The sequence below is a fragment of the Glycine soja genome, chromosome 5 (genome assembly GCF_004193775.1).
Source record: "Glycine soja cultivar W05 chromosome 5, ASM419377v2, whole genome shotgun sequence".
NCBI lineage: Eukaryota > Viridiplantae > Streptophyta > Magnoliopsida > Fabales > Fabaceae > Glycine > Glycine soja.
In genome coordinates, this window is record NC_041006.1 from 36,623,502 (window position 1) to 36,639,102 (window position 15,601).

General features: G+C 32.9%; 2 protein-coding genes across 3 annotated transcripts; both read right to left on the reverse strand.

Moving 5' to 3' along the window:
• Positions 1–3,151: 3,151 nt before the first annotated feature.
• LOC114411359 (cation/H(+) antiporter 4-like) lies at positions 3,152–6,947 on the reverse strand. The gene is made up of 3 exons (XM_028375063.1): positions 6,693–6,947; positions 4,704–5,705; positions 3,152–4,297 (listed from the first exon to the last, which is right to left on the reverse strand). Exons 1-3 carry the CDS (start codon positions 6,945–6,947, stop codon positions 3,209–3,211), a joined length of 2,346 nt encoding a protein of 781 aa, XP_028230864.1. The 3' UTR covers positions 3,152–3,208.
• A 3,217-nt stretch (positions 6,948–10,164) lies between these two features.
• On the reverse strand, positions 10,165–15,145 carry LOC114412895 (actin-related protein 2/3 complex subunit 4-like). Of its 2 annotated transcripts, XM_028376999.1 has the most exons (8): positions 14,928–15,142; positions 14,796–14,861; positions 14,650–14,702; positions 14,426–14,453; positions 12,406–12,480; positions 11,277–11,381; positions 11,104–11,193; positions 10,165–10,564 (listed from the first exon to the last, which is right to left on the reverse strand). In XM_028376999.1, the coding sequence occupies exons 1-8, from the start codon at positions 14,928–14,930 to the stop codon at positions 10,475–10,477; spliced, it is 510 nt and encodes a 169-aa protein (XP_028232800.1). In that variant the 5' UTR covers positions 14,931–15,142; the 3' UTR covers positions 10,165–10,474. The 2 variants fall into 2 exon arrangements, with proteins under 2 accessions (XP_028232800.1, XP_028232799.1); XM_028376998.1 differs by having other exon boundaries at positions 14,650–14,861; positions 14,928–15,145.
• Positions 15,146–15,601: the final 456 nt, after the last annotated feature.

Genomic DNA, 15,601 nt, shown 5'->3' on the forward strand with positions numbered 1-15,601 from the left:
TAGAACGTCTTCTAAGTTCAGCTGCAATGCAAGTTGCAGAGTGATAAAAAAACTCCAACAGAAGACAAGATTTTTTTTGTTCTTTTAAAAATGTAGATTGATCGAAATTAATGGCTTATAAACCGTGGACAGAGAGAAGGCCACCTTGGCCACTGTTGTCGTTAAAATGATCATTGCCACTGCTGTTTTTTTGGCATTCAAGTGCGTGCTTCTACCCTTCATTTTAAGCTCATGTCCAGCTTCCACCTAGCCTATGTGGTCTTGAAGAGTTAATATCCTTGCAACTAACAGGGATTTCGTTCACTAGATTACGTATTTAAACCTTATTTTTCTTAAGAAAAAGTGTTAAGTAGACAAATTTAGTATTGTTTGCTTCGGAGTTCACAAGTCTTGCAATTGGATAGTTTCTGTAATTTTCAACTTCATCTTTTTGACACAACTACAGAACTTTACATAAACATAAAAAAGACCATACCTCTGCCAAAAAGATTGGCCAACTTGAAAAATAAAAGTTCAAATATTCAAATTTTTTTATTCATTTTGGTGATTTATCTTTTGGAAAGTTTACTATGATTATTTATTTTTAACTTAAATATATTTTTTATTTCTAATAAATATTTGATTTTTATATTTTTTTTTTAATAAATTTTTTGTTTTGCGTTGAGTCTTTTATAAAATTATATATTTATTTTTTTATCCTTCATATTTTATTTTAGTTCCTAGTAAATTAAAAAAATTTGTATTTATTTTTTAATAAATTATCAAATTTTGTTTTAGTCTATATTAATAATAACAACAACAACAACAACAACAACGCCTTATCCCACTAGGTGGGGTCGGCTACATGGATCAACTTCCGCCATAATGTTCTATCAAGTACCATACTTCTATCCAAATCATTAAGTTCGAGATCCTTTTTGATAACCTCTCTTATAGTCTTTTTGGGTCTTCCTCTGCCTCGAATAGTTTGTCTTCTCTCCATCTGGTCTACTCTCCTCACTACAGAGTCTACCGGTCTTCTCTCTACATGCCCAAACCACCTAAGTCTATTTTCCACCATCTTCTCTACAATAGGCGCTACTCCAACCCTCTCTCTAATAGCTTCGTTTCTGATTTTATCCTGTCGAGTCTTACCACACATCCACCGCAACATCCTCATCTCCGCTACACCTACTTTATTCTCATGTTGGCTCTTGACCGCGCTACACCTACTTTATTCTCATGTTGGCTCTTGACCGCCCAACATTCTGTTCCGTACAAAATCGTCGGTCTTACCGCAGTCCGATAAAACTTTCCCTTTAACTTGATCGGTACCTTTGCATCACATAACACCCCTGATGCTTTTCTCCATTTCATCCATCCTACTTGAATGCGATGATTCACATCCCCTTCCATTTCCCCATCATCCTGTATTACAGACCCAAGATATTTAAACCGTGTGACTTGAGGGATAATATGGTCTCCTATTTTCACCTTTGAGTTAGAAACCCTCCTTCTTTTGTTGAACTTACATTCCATATACTCCGATTTGCTTCTGCTTAGGCGAAAGCCATGTGTTTCTAGAGCTCGTCTCTAAGTTTTCAACCTCTCATTCAACTCCTCCCTCGACTCTCCAAGGAGGACTATGTCATCTGCAAAAAACATGCATCTCGGCGCTATCTCTTGGATTTGTTCCGTGAGACATAAAAATTTATCCTAAAATAAAAATAAAATTTATTAATTTATTAGAAACTCAACATAAATATTAGAATAAAAAATAAAATAATTATTTTATTATAAACTCATCACAAAATAAAAATTGATTAGAAATAAAATTGAATATTTATTAGGATAAAAAAAAATTAATTTAAAATGATCCATTGTTTATCTAAAGTTATGATGTAAATGAAATAAAAGTATTAACATTAAAAACCGTGTTTTTTTTTCTCTTCATTCTTTCCTTCTCTCCTGCTTTCTTCTCTCTCTTCAGACCTCAAGTTGCCGCAGTGCACAACCACCGCGCCGCCACCCCAACCTCGATCCAATACTCACCACACCAGAAACCCAATTGCCTAAATTTCTCGTCAGACCTTAAGCTGCAGAACCTCATCCTCCTCGATGGCATCGACAACCTGTCTCCCTTCAATCCTCAAGCTACAGAACCTCCTCCTCCTTGACTCCTCCAATGGCGAAAAGCAAACCTACCACTGCAACCCTTCCACGCGCCATTGACACAACAACAACACAGAAAGTTCGTCAACAAGATTTCTATCGAGTCGTGTGCCAGCAAGAACGACGTCGTCATTTTGAGGAAGATAATTTGTAGAAGAAGCACCACTGCAAAGTGAGACAGAGGCCTTGGGGGAAATGGGACGCAGAAATGAGACCATTTGCAGCGACGTCGCTTTGGGGAGGGAAGCATTGTTGCACCGATCGCATTGGAAGAAGCTCGAAGAAGAAGAAAAAACTAAGTCTTCACCATGGACATCATCCACTTTGTGTTTTTCAATTTGGGAATTAGGGTGTCATTTTCAATTTGAAATTTTGATTTTTTTTTTTTAATTTTGTGATGGCTAGTGTCTCCAGATACTACTTAACAGTATCAACTTTAATTTGACAAAACATTATTTTGAATATTTTAAACATATAAAAGAACAAAATGAATTTTTTAAAAAATGAAAAAATAATATATAAGATTAAATTTTATTTTCATATAAATTATAATATTTATATAAGTTTTATTTTTAAAAATAAAACTTATATAAATATATATCCTAATTTATGTGAAAATAAAATTTTATCTTATATATTATATTTTAAAAGATAATATATAAGATTATAAAAATATAATAAATTAAAAAAATGAATTTTAAATTATTTTTGTATAATATTTATATTAATATTATATTTTATATTAAATAAGCAAATAAATGTAATAAAAGAATATATTTCTTATGATTACAGGATAAGTAATATTTTGAAATATAGGAATAATGAATTAAAAAATAGGAAGATCAATTCAACATAATAGATAAATTAGGAAGATAAATTTTACTATTAAGCCAAAAATAAAATAAAGGACAAATGATCATTTGGAAAAAAAAAATAGTTAATGTAATAAAAATGAAGTTCCAAACCATACAACACAGGCAACATAAAAAGAATATCTGCATTATTTGTACAAGTGAAAAGAGTAACCATGTTGTTTGGCTACTAGAATTTCCACCTACTATGATGTTTCTTTTACTTGTTGCTGCACTACCAAAACACACGGTCTGCTTTCAAAATCTGATGAAGCAAGCAAATCACCAATGACACCTAGCTCTGAAAATTCAATCCAAGTTGTAAGCCCAACCGTCTGAGGTGAGTTTAACTCATGTGTTCTCCCAACTATGAAAAAGTGATGTTCATTTACTATTTGGCGAAGAAGAAGAGATGTCTCTGGTCCACCATTCACTATGACTTTTTGATAACTTACATTTCCCAAGTGTGGTTTCTTAACATGTTTTAGTGCCTCATTATCTCGTATATACTCCATGTCTGGTGTGTGTTCCTTAGGAGCAAGGTGGTACACAACCAAGTTGACCCTTGGATTCCTCGTTGCTCGTTTGGCTAAGCACAAAGCCTCTCGGTCATCTTTTCCGCCCAGAAAAATCATTGCTACCCGAATGAATGAGTCACTATGAATGGTAGAACGACCAACAAGGATTCCAACTGAGCATGGAGCTATTTCTAAGAGCTTACAATTTAAAGCCCTCATGTTCTTGTCATCAGATTCTATGGCACCATCACCAGACCATCTTAGATGGAATGGAAGAATTATAATAGATGCCACTTTGTCCAATGCTAAATGACAAACATCCTCATGCATCAGGGAGGGTGGAGATATGGCTGTGTAAACGTGTGCAGTTACTGCACCCATGTTGTCATGTTCATAGAGGTCAAAAGCAAGAATGACATCATCTGAATAAGACTTGTGGCCACTTGATGAAATCGTTCTTTGAATGCGATGGGAAATGAAAATGGGAGAGGCCCTTCCGACTAGCTCAATTAGATGCAATGCATCCACAGTGATGGGGTCTTCTGTTGTTGGACAACAAAGGTCAAGGAAATCTTTCACAACAGATACATGGTGTGTTTTATGAAGGCAGGCAACTACTCTCAGCTCCGAGTCTGGTTTTAAACTCGCTATGTTCCTTTTCTGGTAGCCAGCGTATTTTCTTGATGGATCATACAATAGTTTCACAGACCATTTCACTATGCTTGCAATGACCATTATGTTGATCATCATTACTCCATAAGTAGGACCATTAATAATCTGCATGCACATATAAATGAAATTTTATATTGCATTAAATATAGAAGATAGTGATAAGCCTTTTCAAACTCAAGATTATGGTTAGTTTTAGGGTAAATTAAATTTTATCCTTTGATGCTTCACGCTTTCTCAACTTATACTCCTATATTTTTTGTATCACTAAACCCTCTGTACCTTTGTTTTTACCACATCTGGAACCGTGACTAGTGAGTCTAAAACTGTAGTTAAAGAAAAAAAAAAGAGGGAGGGGGGAGGGTGTGTTCAATGACAAAAAAATTTTTGGGGTTACTTAGTAAAACAAAAAGTAGTGTAGGGACGTAATTAAGTTGAGAAAGTGTGAAATTGTAAGTATAATTTACCCTTAATTTTATTGAAAGACAAGTTAAGGTGGAAGTAAATATATTACCCCTTCGTCATATAAGATACCATAGATGCCGACTTCCACTACGCCTTTAACGTTCAAAATGAGGCCAAGAGTCAAGGCATCTTTGAAGGGAATCTTGCAAAAGAGGGCAGGTATAGTGCATGCTATTACTTTGACAAGGTGAATGAAAAGAGAGCTGAAAGCAGTGATCATAACTACTTTTGATGAAAAGTGCTTGGAAAAATCTGCCTTCATCATACTGCAAGTGACAAATATTGGCAAGAAGAAACAGTTACCAAAGAAGTGAAGCTTCTTGACCAATGCAGATCCTAATGGAGGTCCTTCTGGCACAGCCAACCCCAACATAAAAGCTCCTAGGATGAATTCTTGATGTATTTGAACTGCAACCCAACCTAATGCAAATACCATTGTGATGACAGCATAGACATAACCATCATTCACAGGTCTTCCTTCTGCAGTACGTTTGATGATCCAAAACATTGCTGGTCGAAAAAATAATGGAACAAAGATGCCAAAGGCAATCAATGATACCAAGAGCACAAAAATATTCTGGTTTTCGTTGGCATCCATAAAGATACTGGCAACGCATATAATGGTTTTGCTTAATATGTCACTCACCAGTACTGAGGATAACGCCAACCTGCCAAGTTCAGAGTTAAGGATTTTAAGTTCATTGAGGAGGGAAGCAACTACTGCAAATGAAATTACAGTTTCTGGTAGAACTATAGCAGTAGCATTAAAGATTTGATATTCAACAGGAAGACTTAAACGTTCAATGCTGATTATGGTTGGAATACAAATAAGTATCGGCACAGCCAATCCAATAATAGCAATGGCCCATGCCCTGTGTCCTGTCCTGGTTATCATGCTCAAATCCATTTGCACACCACTTGTAAAGATGAAAAGTGCATAACCAATTGATGATATTGTTGCAAGTGTGTCCTGACTTGGAAATGGAAACAACTTCCTTTTGTATTTGTCCAGCATCTCTACCTGAACAGCAGGGCCTAGAATCAGGCCAACCTGCAATTGGAAACAAGTTATGAATCAATTAATGAGTCTTCCTATGTGTCTCCAAGAGGACATGACATTGGTGTAGTTTAACAAGGAGATATAAAGTGGGTTGGATAATTAAGGGAGAAGGGAAGAAGGAAAAGATCATGAGTTCGATCCCCCGTTAACAAGCTAACATTTGCATATTAAAAAAAATTGATGGAGTTTATCAGAAATTATAAGTAACAAGAGAGACAACACTTAATATTTGTATTAATATGAAAAATTCTGCACGACAAAAAAAAGGGCAAAATTTTAATAATTCAGCTAGATGCAAGAGTGGCATATGGATGAAATATGAGAAATTATCATTTTTCCCTAATCAACTTTTACATTGCATGCTACACGTGACAAATATTCTGGGTGACCTCACCTAGAGAAAGAAAAGAAGTAAAAGAGACAATATCAAGATCTTAAATTGGTCCCAATTTCATCTCATTCTATAATATTGTGGAAAATTGTGAACAAATGCAGCCGATGTGGCTACAATTACGGTTACAGACACTCCAAAAATCTTAACATTATGGCTGAAGTTATGGTTGCAACTCGTTTTTTAAAACCTTGGCTAATAGTAAAGTAGTGTAAAGGGGAGCATAAGTAAATATGGTGTTAAATTCTTAAGGTTGATAAAAGTTAAAACACAGGTGCATGGCACTCATCTATACAAGAGTAAAAAGAAAACACGTCAATTCGTTTAGTAAAATAATTTGGCCGCCTAATATTATATATATGCGTGTGCTCTATAATGACCTACTATTTATTATGATCTATCATATCACTTTGGTCATATATGATGGATTGGTTTTAGGTCATGATGTGCAGACCATAAGGAAAATCCTTTTAATTTAGTTTGTTCTCTATTTTATTAGAAACATTAATTAACTATGTGAACAAGGAAATTTTAATTTATATAGGCTATGGCTCAAACATAAAAAATTGTAAAAGAAGAATACTTACTATCATTTGTGGAATAAATTGAGGGAAGTCAAAGCTCTGTAAGAGGAATTGGCAGATTTGGGTGATAGCAAAAATTACAAGCACCTGCAACTCAAACAATGGGAGTGAAGATTTGAATGGAGTCCGTCCATTAAGTTGGCCACCCCATAAGCCATCTGAAACAATATTGGGTGGAGCAACAGTGCACACATTATAGGTGAAAATTTTGATTTTATCAACAGACAAGAATAGAGTCTCATTTGCACTTAAATTCATTCTTGCTGACAATGCCAAGTTACCAAGGAGAGAAATGAGAATAAAACTCAATAAAGAGAAAGTTATAGGAAGGTAAATGGCTCGATAGCTAGCTTTATTGGCATCATAACTTCTGTCACCAACTTTTTTCCTTTTTGTTAGCCTGTTAGAGATTGAAAATGTGAGCTATTCTTCGATGTTGTAATGCAACAGAAAACGTAACAACTAAATTTTATGTTAGACCACGAGGAAATAACAGCACTCAATCCCATAAATAAATAATCTTTAGAGGTTGTATAGCTATTTTCAATATATGCTTGAGACAGAAGATACTTATCAGACCATAACAGTATATAGTTATCCAAGTAGAGTTTTTTCTATTTTTAACTTTATACCATTATTAGATATCTTATAGTTACAGCTACCCTTTAAAAAAAAACAATGTGTTTTATACCTTAATGAAAAGAAGAGACATGAAACGCCTTTTTGCATGTATACTAAAATTAAACATCTTAGAAATACGGACGCTTCTAAATAACCATGTCAGAGTCGGATGCATATCTATATCAGATACTGTATTGACACTTAAAATACTTTTATTAAATTTAATCGCATATTTATAAAAATACTTCTATTTTTTAAACTTTTATACTAACACATTAGAACACCACAAAAGTTAAATAAAATTTTATTATGTTTATAATAACTTATGCTCAATTTTAAAACATGAATTCTCTGTTGTAAATTTCTTTTATATTTAAAAATATTAATAAAAAAAGTCGTCCACCATGGGGCAAACTCACGTCCACAATATTAAGAACCTTGGGCTCTACCAACTGAACTAGATGAACATTTAATTTTAATTTTTTTAATTTAATTATAGATTAACTTTATATATTACTTTACAGTTATACAATATCAAGTAGTAATTTTTAAAAAATTTGGCGTGTTTCTGTTTGTGTCGTATCCTGTCTCGTACTGTATTTTTTATGCCTTGTTGTCGATCGTACAGTATTTTCCTAGTTTACAAATAATTTTCCATGCCTTGTTCTTGTACTACTCACTTTTTAAAGGATCTAACTCGTACAAAAAGTTAATAAATATAGATTTAGTAACAACTACGCCATCAGTCAAAAAACAAAAAAACAACTATGCCACATTTACACTGATGACAAAATTAAGTGTTACACTTTTGCATAATTTTTTTTAATTTTTTATTTTTAACTAAAAAAAGAAAATATTTTGAGAAAGATAAAAAAAACTAATGAATTTCAAAAAAAAATTTTGGCGTCTTTAGAGTACTAGTTAATTTTTCTTTTTCAGAATAATTTCCCAAATTATGTAACCCCAAATTCAACAAAATACCCTTTTAATAGATAATGGAACATAACCAAAACCACATTAAGCTATGGTTTGGGGTTGAGTTTAATTAGAGAAAAATTGAGAAGAAAATTTCAAAATATCGAGTCTCATATTTTTACTATATAACTTTAATTTAAATAGTCAATTCTGTATCTTCTCTTTCATTCCACAATCAAACCATAACTAAGTGTGAGGAAAAAAATGTATTAGGAAGGAAGGTATGGATATGAAAAATAATCACAACTAGCCAGTGTGTGATAATTAAATACAAAAGTTACTAACATGTCTGTATCCCTCATGATGATTTAGAAATTATATATTATCATAGATAATAAATAATAATTAGTCAAAAGCAATGAATGGTGTAAAACTGGAAAGCCAATTATATGGGAGGAAAAGGACCTAGGGGAACCAATCTCTTCCGTACATGGGATAAGTTATACAAAATTGTAAAACCGTAATCATAAAGCTCCTAGTCGTCCATATTATGCTTTTCAGTTTTTTGACATGTGTATAAAAATAGGCCTTCTAGGTTTTACAGTACTTGATCGAGGTGCGACAAAGAAATGCGTTGTATAAAAGCCAAATTAAAATTTCAAAGCAGGAGAATGGAGAATGATATTCATATTTACCATGGAAAGCATGCAGTTTTACATCTCTCCAAGTCTAACTAAATTATCGAAAATCAAATTGAGATCCTATCATGTTACATACAAAATGTAAACAAGTTTGTATTTACATGCTCAGAGGTGGACCTTAAGGTTCGCCCAATTAAACGAAAAATATGTTACACGCAAATGTTGCAGCCATAAACGCTAGAGATATACACATACAAATACCTGGAACTGACAGGAACTTCTTCTTTCAAGACCTTAGTGAAACTGAATCTCCAGTAGTAAGAGAAGGCAAAAATATCTGCTATTGTATTCCCACATTTTTTGCATCAGGTATCCTCCATGCAAAAGAAAAAACATATCCATGTAGCAGCAAAATCTTGTGTACAACCACTCACGTTATCAAAACATATCTTGCATGCAAAAGATAGCTTTTTGCAAGTCAGGTATATGGACTTCACTAAGTCTATCCACCCAATATAGTAAAACAAGAACAGAAGCTATGAGACAACAGAGAACTGCTTCTGTTGTCTTCGCATCATAACAGCCAATCGCAGCTCACCTTGCTGGCATAGCTTCAGTGCTTCACTAGATCTTTGAATATCGCGATCCTTGCAACATTATTTCCCATTATTGCGACAAATGCAATGCTAAAAGATTGCCCTCTTTCATTGGAAAACTATAAGATGCTTGGATTTAAATATATTGTCAAATTTAATATAAGTGAAATTCATTTAAGATGGAACAACGATATGTTTCATTTGGAAAAACAAACTAATGACTTACTTTATTTAAGATTAAATGATGTATTTAATCTTTTATCTTTTAAAAAATTTAATTTGATTTTTTATTTTATTTTTTTATTTCAGTTTAATCATTTATCTTTTAAAAAGTTTAATTTGATTATTTATCTTATTTTTTAGTTTAGTTCTTTAATTTTTTTAAAAATTTATTTGATTCTTTATCTTTTTTTTTGTTCAATTTAATTTTTTATCTCTTTTTTTTCAACTTGATCCTTCCATCTATTTAAGACTTACGTGGTTAATAATTTAAAAATGAACGTTTTTTATTCAGCTTTCTTCTCTTTCCCTTCACTTTACTTTTAACAAAAAAAAAAAGTTATCCTTAAATGATTAACAATATCAATTTTAAATAGACTCTTTTTCAAAGATAAAGGATTATAGTGGGAAAAAAAAGATAAATGACCAAGTTAAATTTTTTAAAAGATAAAAGATTCCTGAAGAAAAATAAATAAATAAATAAAGAACCAAATAGTTGATTTGTCCTTTATTTTAACAAGTTTTTACTAAACCGAAGAACCGTGGGACATGAGAAAGGAAATGTGCTAACTGCTAGCTTCTGTAGCTTCATTTTCTCCGCGTCACATGCAGGTTTGTCATATCTTTCTTTACATACTGTACTAAACTACAAAATTTATTCTGCACTTCTGTTAAATATAATAAAAACACAAACCATTGGCTCAAAGGACCAAGCACTTCATAAGTGAAGTGAAAACTAGACCTGCAATAGTACAATTTACACGGATATGTAAGTTCTAACTAGTCTAAAGCATCAGATAAACTGCTTCAGAAATTCTGTAGCTACAAGCCTCCCCCTTGTGTTCACCGACATTTTGAGCTCGCTTATCTCTTTATCAATGTCCTGTAATTTGAAGGCCATTATTATACTAAATTACAAACAATTCGGCAGAACTAACATAGTAGACAGTAAATATTTAATATTTACAATATCCTATATAACGTACAACAGATCAGTGAAAGTAGCCACTTTAAATGTTGGGAAGGTAGTAGAAAAAGCAAACAAAAACATCATCTTGCTCTGTTTCAACATCTAAGTTGATTACAGCAAATATCAACCACAAGTACAAGTAATTGGCAGGAAAAGTCTGTAAGCAAAACAGTTATACACCTTACCCTATTTGAAAGTTAATGTATAAGGTCTAGTATCTAATATCTAATAAAGAATATCAAAATGCTGTTCTATTTTTTATAGTTTATTTTATTTTTGCAAGTTATGCTTTTCTTTGCATCAATTATCCTGGGAGAATCATATTCCATAGAACCTTTGCTAATGTTTTCCATAGTCACTCCATAGATCATACAGTATCCTTAATTTAGATAATTACTACAAGCTGCAAAATAAAATGCAAATCCAAGTAATAGGGTCAACAAAATTCTTGCCTCCATAAATTGCACAATAAAGTCAATAAGTTTGTGCTTCTGCATCTCCTCACAGTGGTAATTTGTTATAAGGAAGCTAATGTCATATCCCTGCCAACAGAAGCAACAGGATGACATCAATGATCATAGACAAGTTACTAAGAGAAATCGAAGTATGTAAATTAATGCTAAACCTGAACAGGCTTTCTCCTCAGGACTTGGAAAGCCTCGGCTCTCATGGACAGAAATCTTAGAAATTTTTTGGTCAGTATGTTTTCAAGTTCATCAGCCTGCTTCACCTGCACAGGATGAAACAGAATAAAATTAAAACAACGAATTAGGGACAAATTATATGTGAATTTGATGCTTGAAAACAAACTCTCATTCAAAGATTAGTTTGATAAATTGATGATAAAATTAAACTGTAATGTGATATAAAGGAGTCTAACTTTATAATAGAATATATACATACAACTTGTTCTGGCAAACCCCTATAACACTCATTTGCAACTTTGCATAATTCATCATATATGTGGACCTCACAAATTGGAATTTCTAAGATTATCAGTCCTGACCCTAAAAGTAAAGGCATTAAATTGAAATTTATTAATTTTTGGACAGGTGCCAGTTGCACAAAGTTTAAATGCACAGTCCTAGTGCCTGCATATCAATTCCAGTCATCCCAGCTGAATTTAATTTTAACTTCAGATTCAGCCACCTTATCAGTGGTCCACCAAGCACAGTGAAACTATTTTTTCTCTTATTATTTTCAAATTCTACTCACCTTCTCTACCTACCTATTTTCTATTTAGTTATTCCAAATTTCCAACACACTAAGTAGAACATGTTTTAATATTCAAGAGAGGTACAGACTGGACAGTACATCAATCTGAAGCTTTACACATTGTTGATATGTAGTACATTAACAGAAATTAAATTGCACAAAAAGCTTCAGAATTGTCCTATTTATTTTGTGTACCTTTTGAAATATTTTGAAAAAAAAAAACGTTTTTTTTTTCAAAATATTTCAATTTTTATAGATGAGGCGTTATTTGATTTCGAAATCCGATTATTATATTCCTAACCCGAAGTGCTCCTTGGTGTATTCATAAAAAGTAATAATTTTAGGAAGAAGCATAAAGAAAAATCATTTAGTTAATGAAAGATATCCTGAGCCTGAATGGACAGTTCATGTCTTAAAAAAACACCAAAAATTTAATAGCCTCCGGTTAGGGGAAGAAATTGTTACATCATCGTGGACAGAGACTCAATTTTAGATCATTTTAACAAAGCATTAGTATCACAAAAAAGAAAAAGATTTACCTTGAGACTTATCCGCAATGAATTGATAGATGTTTCTATTAAGCATTTTTCGGCCTCATTTCGGCATATCAAAACCTGGAAAAAACAATTGCACACATTTTTCCATAAAGCATGGATGCAAAATGATCCTTAGGAAGGTAGAGTAACAGAAGAAATTATTAAGACACAATTACCACCTACAAGAGTCTGCTTAATCCTAATGAAGTATACTCTTTTAGAAAGGTAGACTAAAAGAAGACATTAATGCATAATAACCATGATAATAGTTAGCTTAATCCTAATGAAGACATACAGAAATTACATTCATTTCCTATTTATGCTGCAGATGAACATAATAGCAAAACCAAATAATAGAAGAGTGTAGATCCCAGAAATCTTGATATTAGTGCAGCAGAAAACCTGTTTTCTGCTCATCCTTTCCAATAAGTAAATATGTGTTATCCAAAATAGCAAAAAGAATGTTAACCATGCAAACTCATGGTTTTTTTACTTAATCTTCAAAACTAAAGAAAATGATTTGAATATCAAAACTAGCCAAGGTATTTTCCTCCATTGCATTTAAAAAGAAAGATCGTAGAAGCCCAATGATAAGGCAACAGCTTTTGTCACCAGATCTTACCCTGATTGTGCTTAGAGAATTTTTCCTCCAATTTTGTCCATTATCTATAAAACATCAATCTCATTGTGTACAATGGAATGCTAGGCCGTATTTCAAATTTTAACCACAAATTATATGGGCTATCTTAAATCTAGTCATACATCTAAAATATTTGTTTTCATCACTTCTTACAAATTTTCAGCCACTTTTGCTTGATGTTTTCATCTCTCTGTTTTTTGTTTTTTTTTTTTACATATAAAAAAGGATCTCTAGCCCCGCTCAGCGCCCCAAAACTGTACATCATGTCTTTGCATTCAATTAATATCTACTATTATCCCAAAAAAATAAAAACAAAACATTTAGTTTTAGGAGCATTTGCATCCTGTCTTTCTAATGATATATTATTTCATCCAACATCCTCCCCACTAAACAACCTTCTATGTTGATCTCTCTCTCTGGCCTCTCTGACTGCGAGTATTCATTTATGTTACAGTGATTTTTCTCCTTTGTTTTTAGACAAGTCTCATTTTGTGTTATTTTTCCCCTTTTCAGATGAAAATTGCTTTGGAAACAAATCATAATTCCGCCTTAAGTATAAATTGCATGAAGCCTCCATCACAAGGAAAATGGTGGAATAAAGGTATCTGTTGAAGTCCATCACTCCACTCAATCCAGAAACACTAGTGTTTAGAGAATATATTGGACAGTGACTACTAGCTTTTCTTCTAATTGGAATCAGTAAAACAGCTCATCACAACACTATCAACTCAAGTGCTGAAGCACAAATCCACTCCTTCCAACAAAGAGCAGGCTATCTGCACCAAATTTCCCAAGCTATTACCTCTGCAGAAACAGACAGTTAAGCCTCTCCAACCTATCGGTGCATGTGAAGAAGATATAAAGAAAAGGCATTTACAAGGTCTTCTAACTTTGTTGTCACAAGGACCTTAGAATTCCAAGAAGAAAAATTCCAAGGAACGAACAAAGTCAATAGACAACACAAGTGCAAAGAAGGTTATCAAACAGAAGTTTGGAGTGAAGTATCACAAATTTTGCAAAAGATAGACTCCAAAATCCTAAATACTGGCCAATTTGAAGTTTGAAGAAGGAAGAGGTTTTAAGAAACAGAAATAGAACAGCAGTCTCATTCTTAACATAAAAAACCAAACCATAAATTATGATTTGACTTGTCTACTTTCTTTAGCCTAAGGCCAAAGGTTCTATCAACTACTTGCCACAGCCCACAAGGAATACCTGGCACCCTAACTTCTCTTTTCATACTGTGAAGGAAAAGAAAAGAAAATATCATACAGCATTTTGGCAATTCAGAAACCTAGTCACGTAATCTTAAATCATATCAGTCAGCACTAATAAACCAAGTGGAAATTACTACACGGTGATATGAATTAAGATGGATCTTACCGGATTGAGCAGGAGTTCAGGGCTGGTTCTGCACATAAACCAACAAAGTTCACAAACTCGATCACTTTTGATTTTTTATAAGAACAACATGGTGCGAATCGTCGTATTAAATGTGGAATTAAAATACATTTTTATTTCAGTCTTTGGTTTTCCATTATCAATTAGATTTAGAACAGTAACATGGAGCAAATGTGCAATGAAGTAAAGAGGGGGAGAGAACGTACTTGAGTTCAACCTCGGGCTTGTTATGCCTTTCGACTTCTTGGCAGGGAAAGTTCTGGAAGCATAGCGAAGAAGAAAAACACAACAGAACAGAACAGAAGACGTGATTATTTTGTTGATGCCAAAAGAAACGAAGAAGGAGTGATACCTGGAGGCACATTGCGGCCTCGAGCGTGTTCCGAATGCAGGTCAAGTATAACCGCAACGTGCTTGCCTGAAACGTAAAAACGGTGTGATTAATTATACACAACGGAGTTTACTTGATAAGGGCGTAGCGTACCATGATCAGAAGAAACGCTGCGTTTCGTTTGGGAATGGAAGAGTAGTCGTAGAGTGTAAGAGATGAATGAAAGAAAAAGCAACAAAAACTCCGTCCAGTGGGGGATCCCAGGAATTTCACCAACTACGCTTTTCTGCTTTACCAGATTCGCTTCAGTGCGGTGCCTTTGACCCCAACACAGAAAACAACAATGATGTTCATGTACACCTTCCCTAACATTTTTATTATCTTCTCTTTTTGTTTGTGTCTTATAAGCTTAATCTTTTAAATTTAATAAAACAGTTAAGAGTTAAATGTAATTGTGATTTCTTTATTTTATTTTTTAAAATCTGTAATTTTAGTTTTTGGCTTAAAATAAATACATTTAGTTCCCATTTAATTCTCATGTTTTTTTTAAAATATGTAATTTTAGTCTTCTATTTAAAATAGAAATATTTAATTCTTTAATTTTATAAAATATGTAATTTTAATTTTTTCATCAAATTTGAAAAATTTTAATTGATAAAATATTAATTTGATGTGACCCAAATTTAATAACATGTTTTAATTTATATTATAGTTAATATTAATCTCTAGCCATCAATATTTTTACATAAAAATTAACATTACTTTATGAAAGAGGAGCTCTAAATGTTAGAAAGAGAAGCACTAAATGTATCTATTCTAAAATAGAA

Coding starts and splice junctions, on each gene's coding strand:
- LOC114411359 (XM_028375063.1), bottom strand. CDS start 6,947: ATGAATTTAAGTGCAAATGAGACTCTATTCTTGTCTGTTGATAAAATC. Junction 5,706..6,692: donor AATTTATTCCACAAATGATA/GTAAGTATTCTT, acceptor TTCCAATTGCAG/GTTGGCCTGATTCTAGGCCC. Junction 4,298..4,703: donor GTATCTTATATGACGAAGGG/GTAATATATTTA, acceptor ATGTGCATGCAG/ATTATTAATGGTCCTACTTA.
- LOC114412895 (XM_028376998.1), bottom strand. Junction 12,481..14,425: donor CTGAACTCCTGCTCAATCCG/GTAAGATCCATC, acceptor TGTTTTTTCCAG/GTTTTGATATGCCGAAATGA. Junction 11,194..11,276: donor TGAGGAGAAAGCCTGTTCAG/GTTTAGCATTAA, acceptor TTCTGTTGGCAG/GGATATGACATTAGCTTCCT.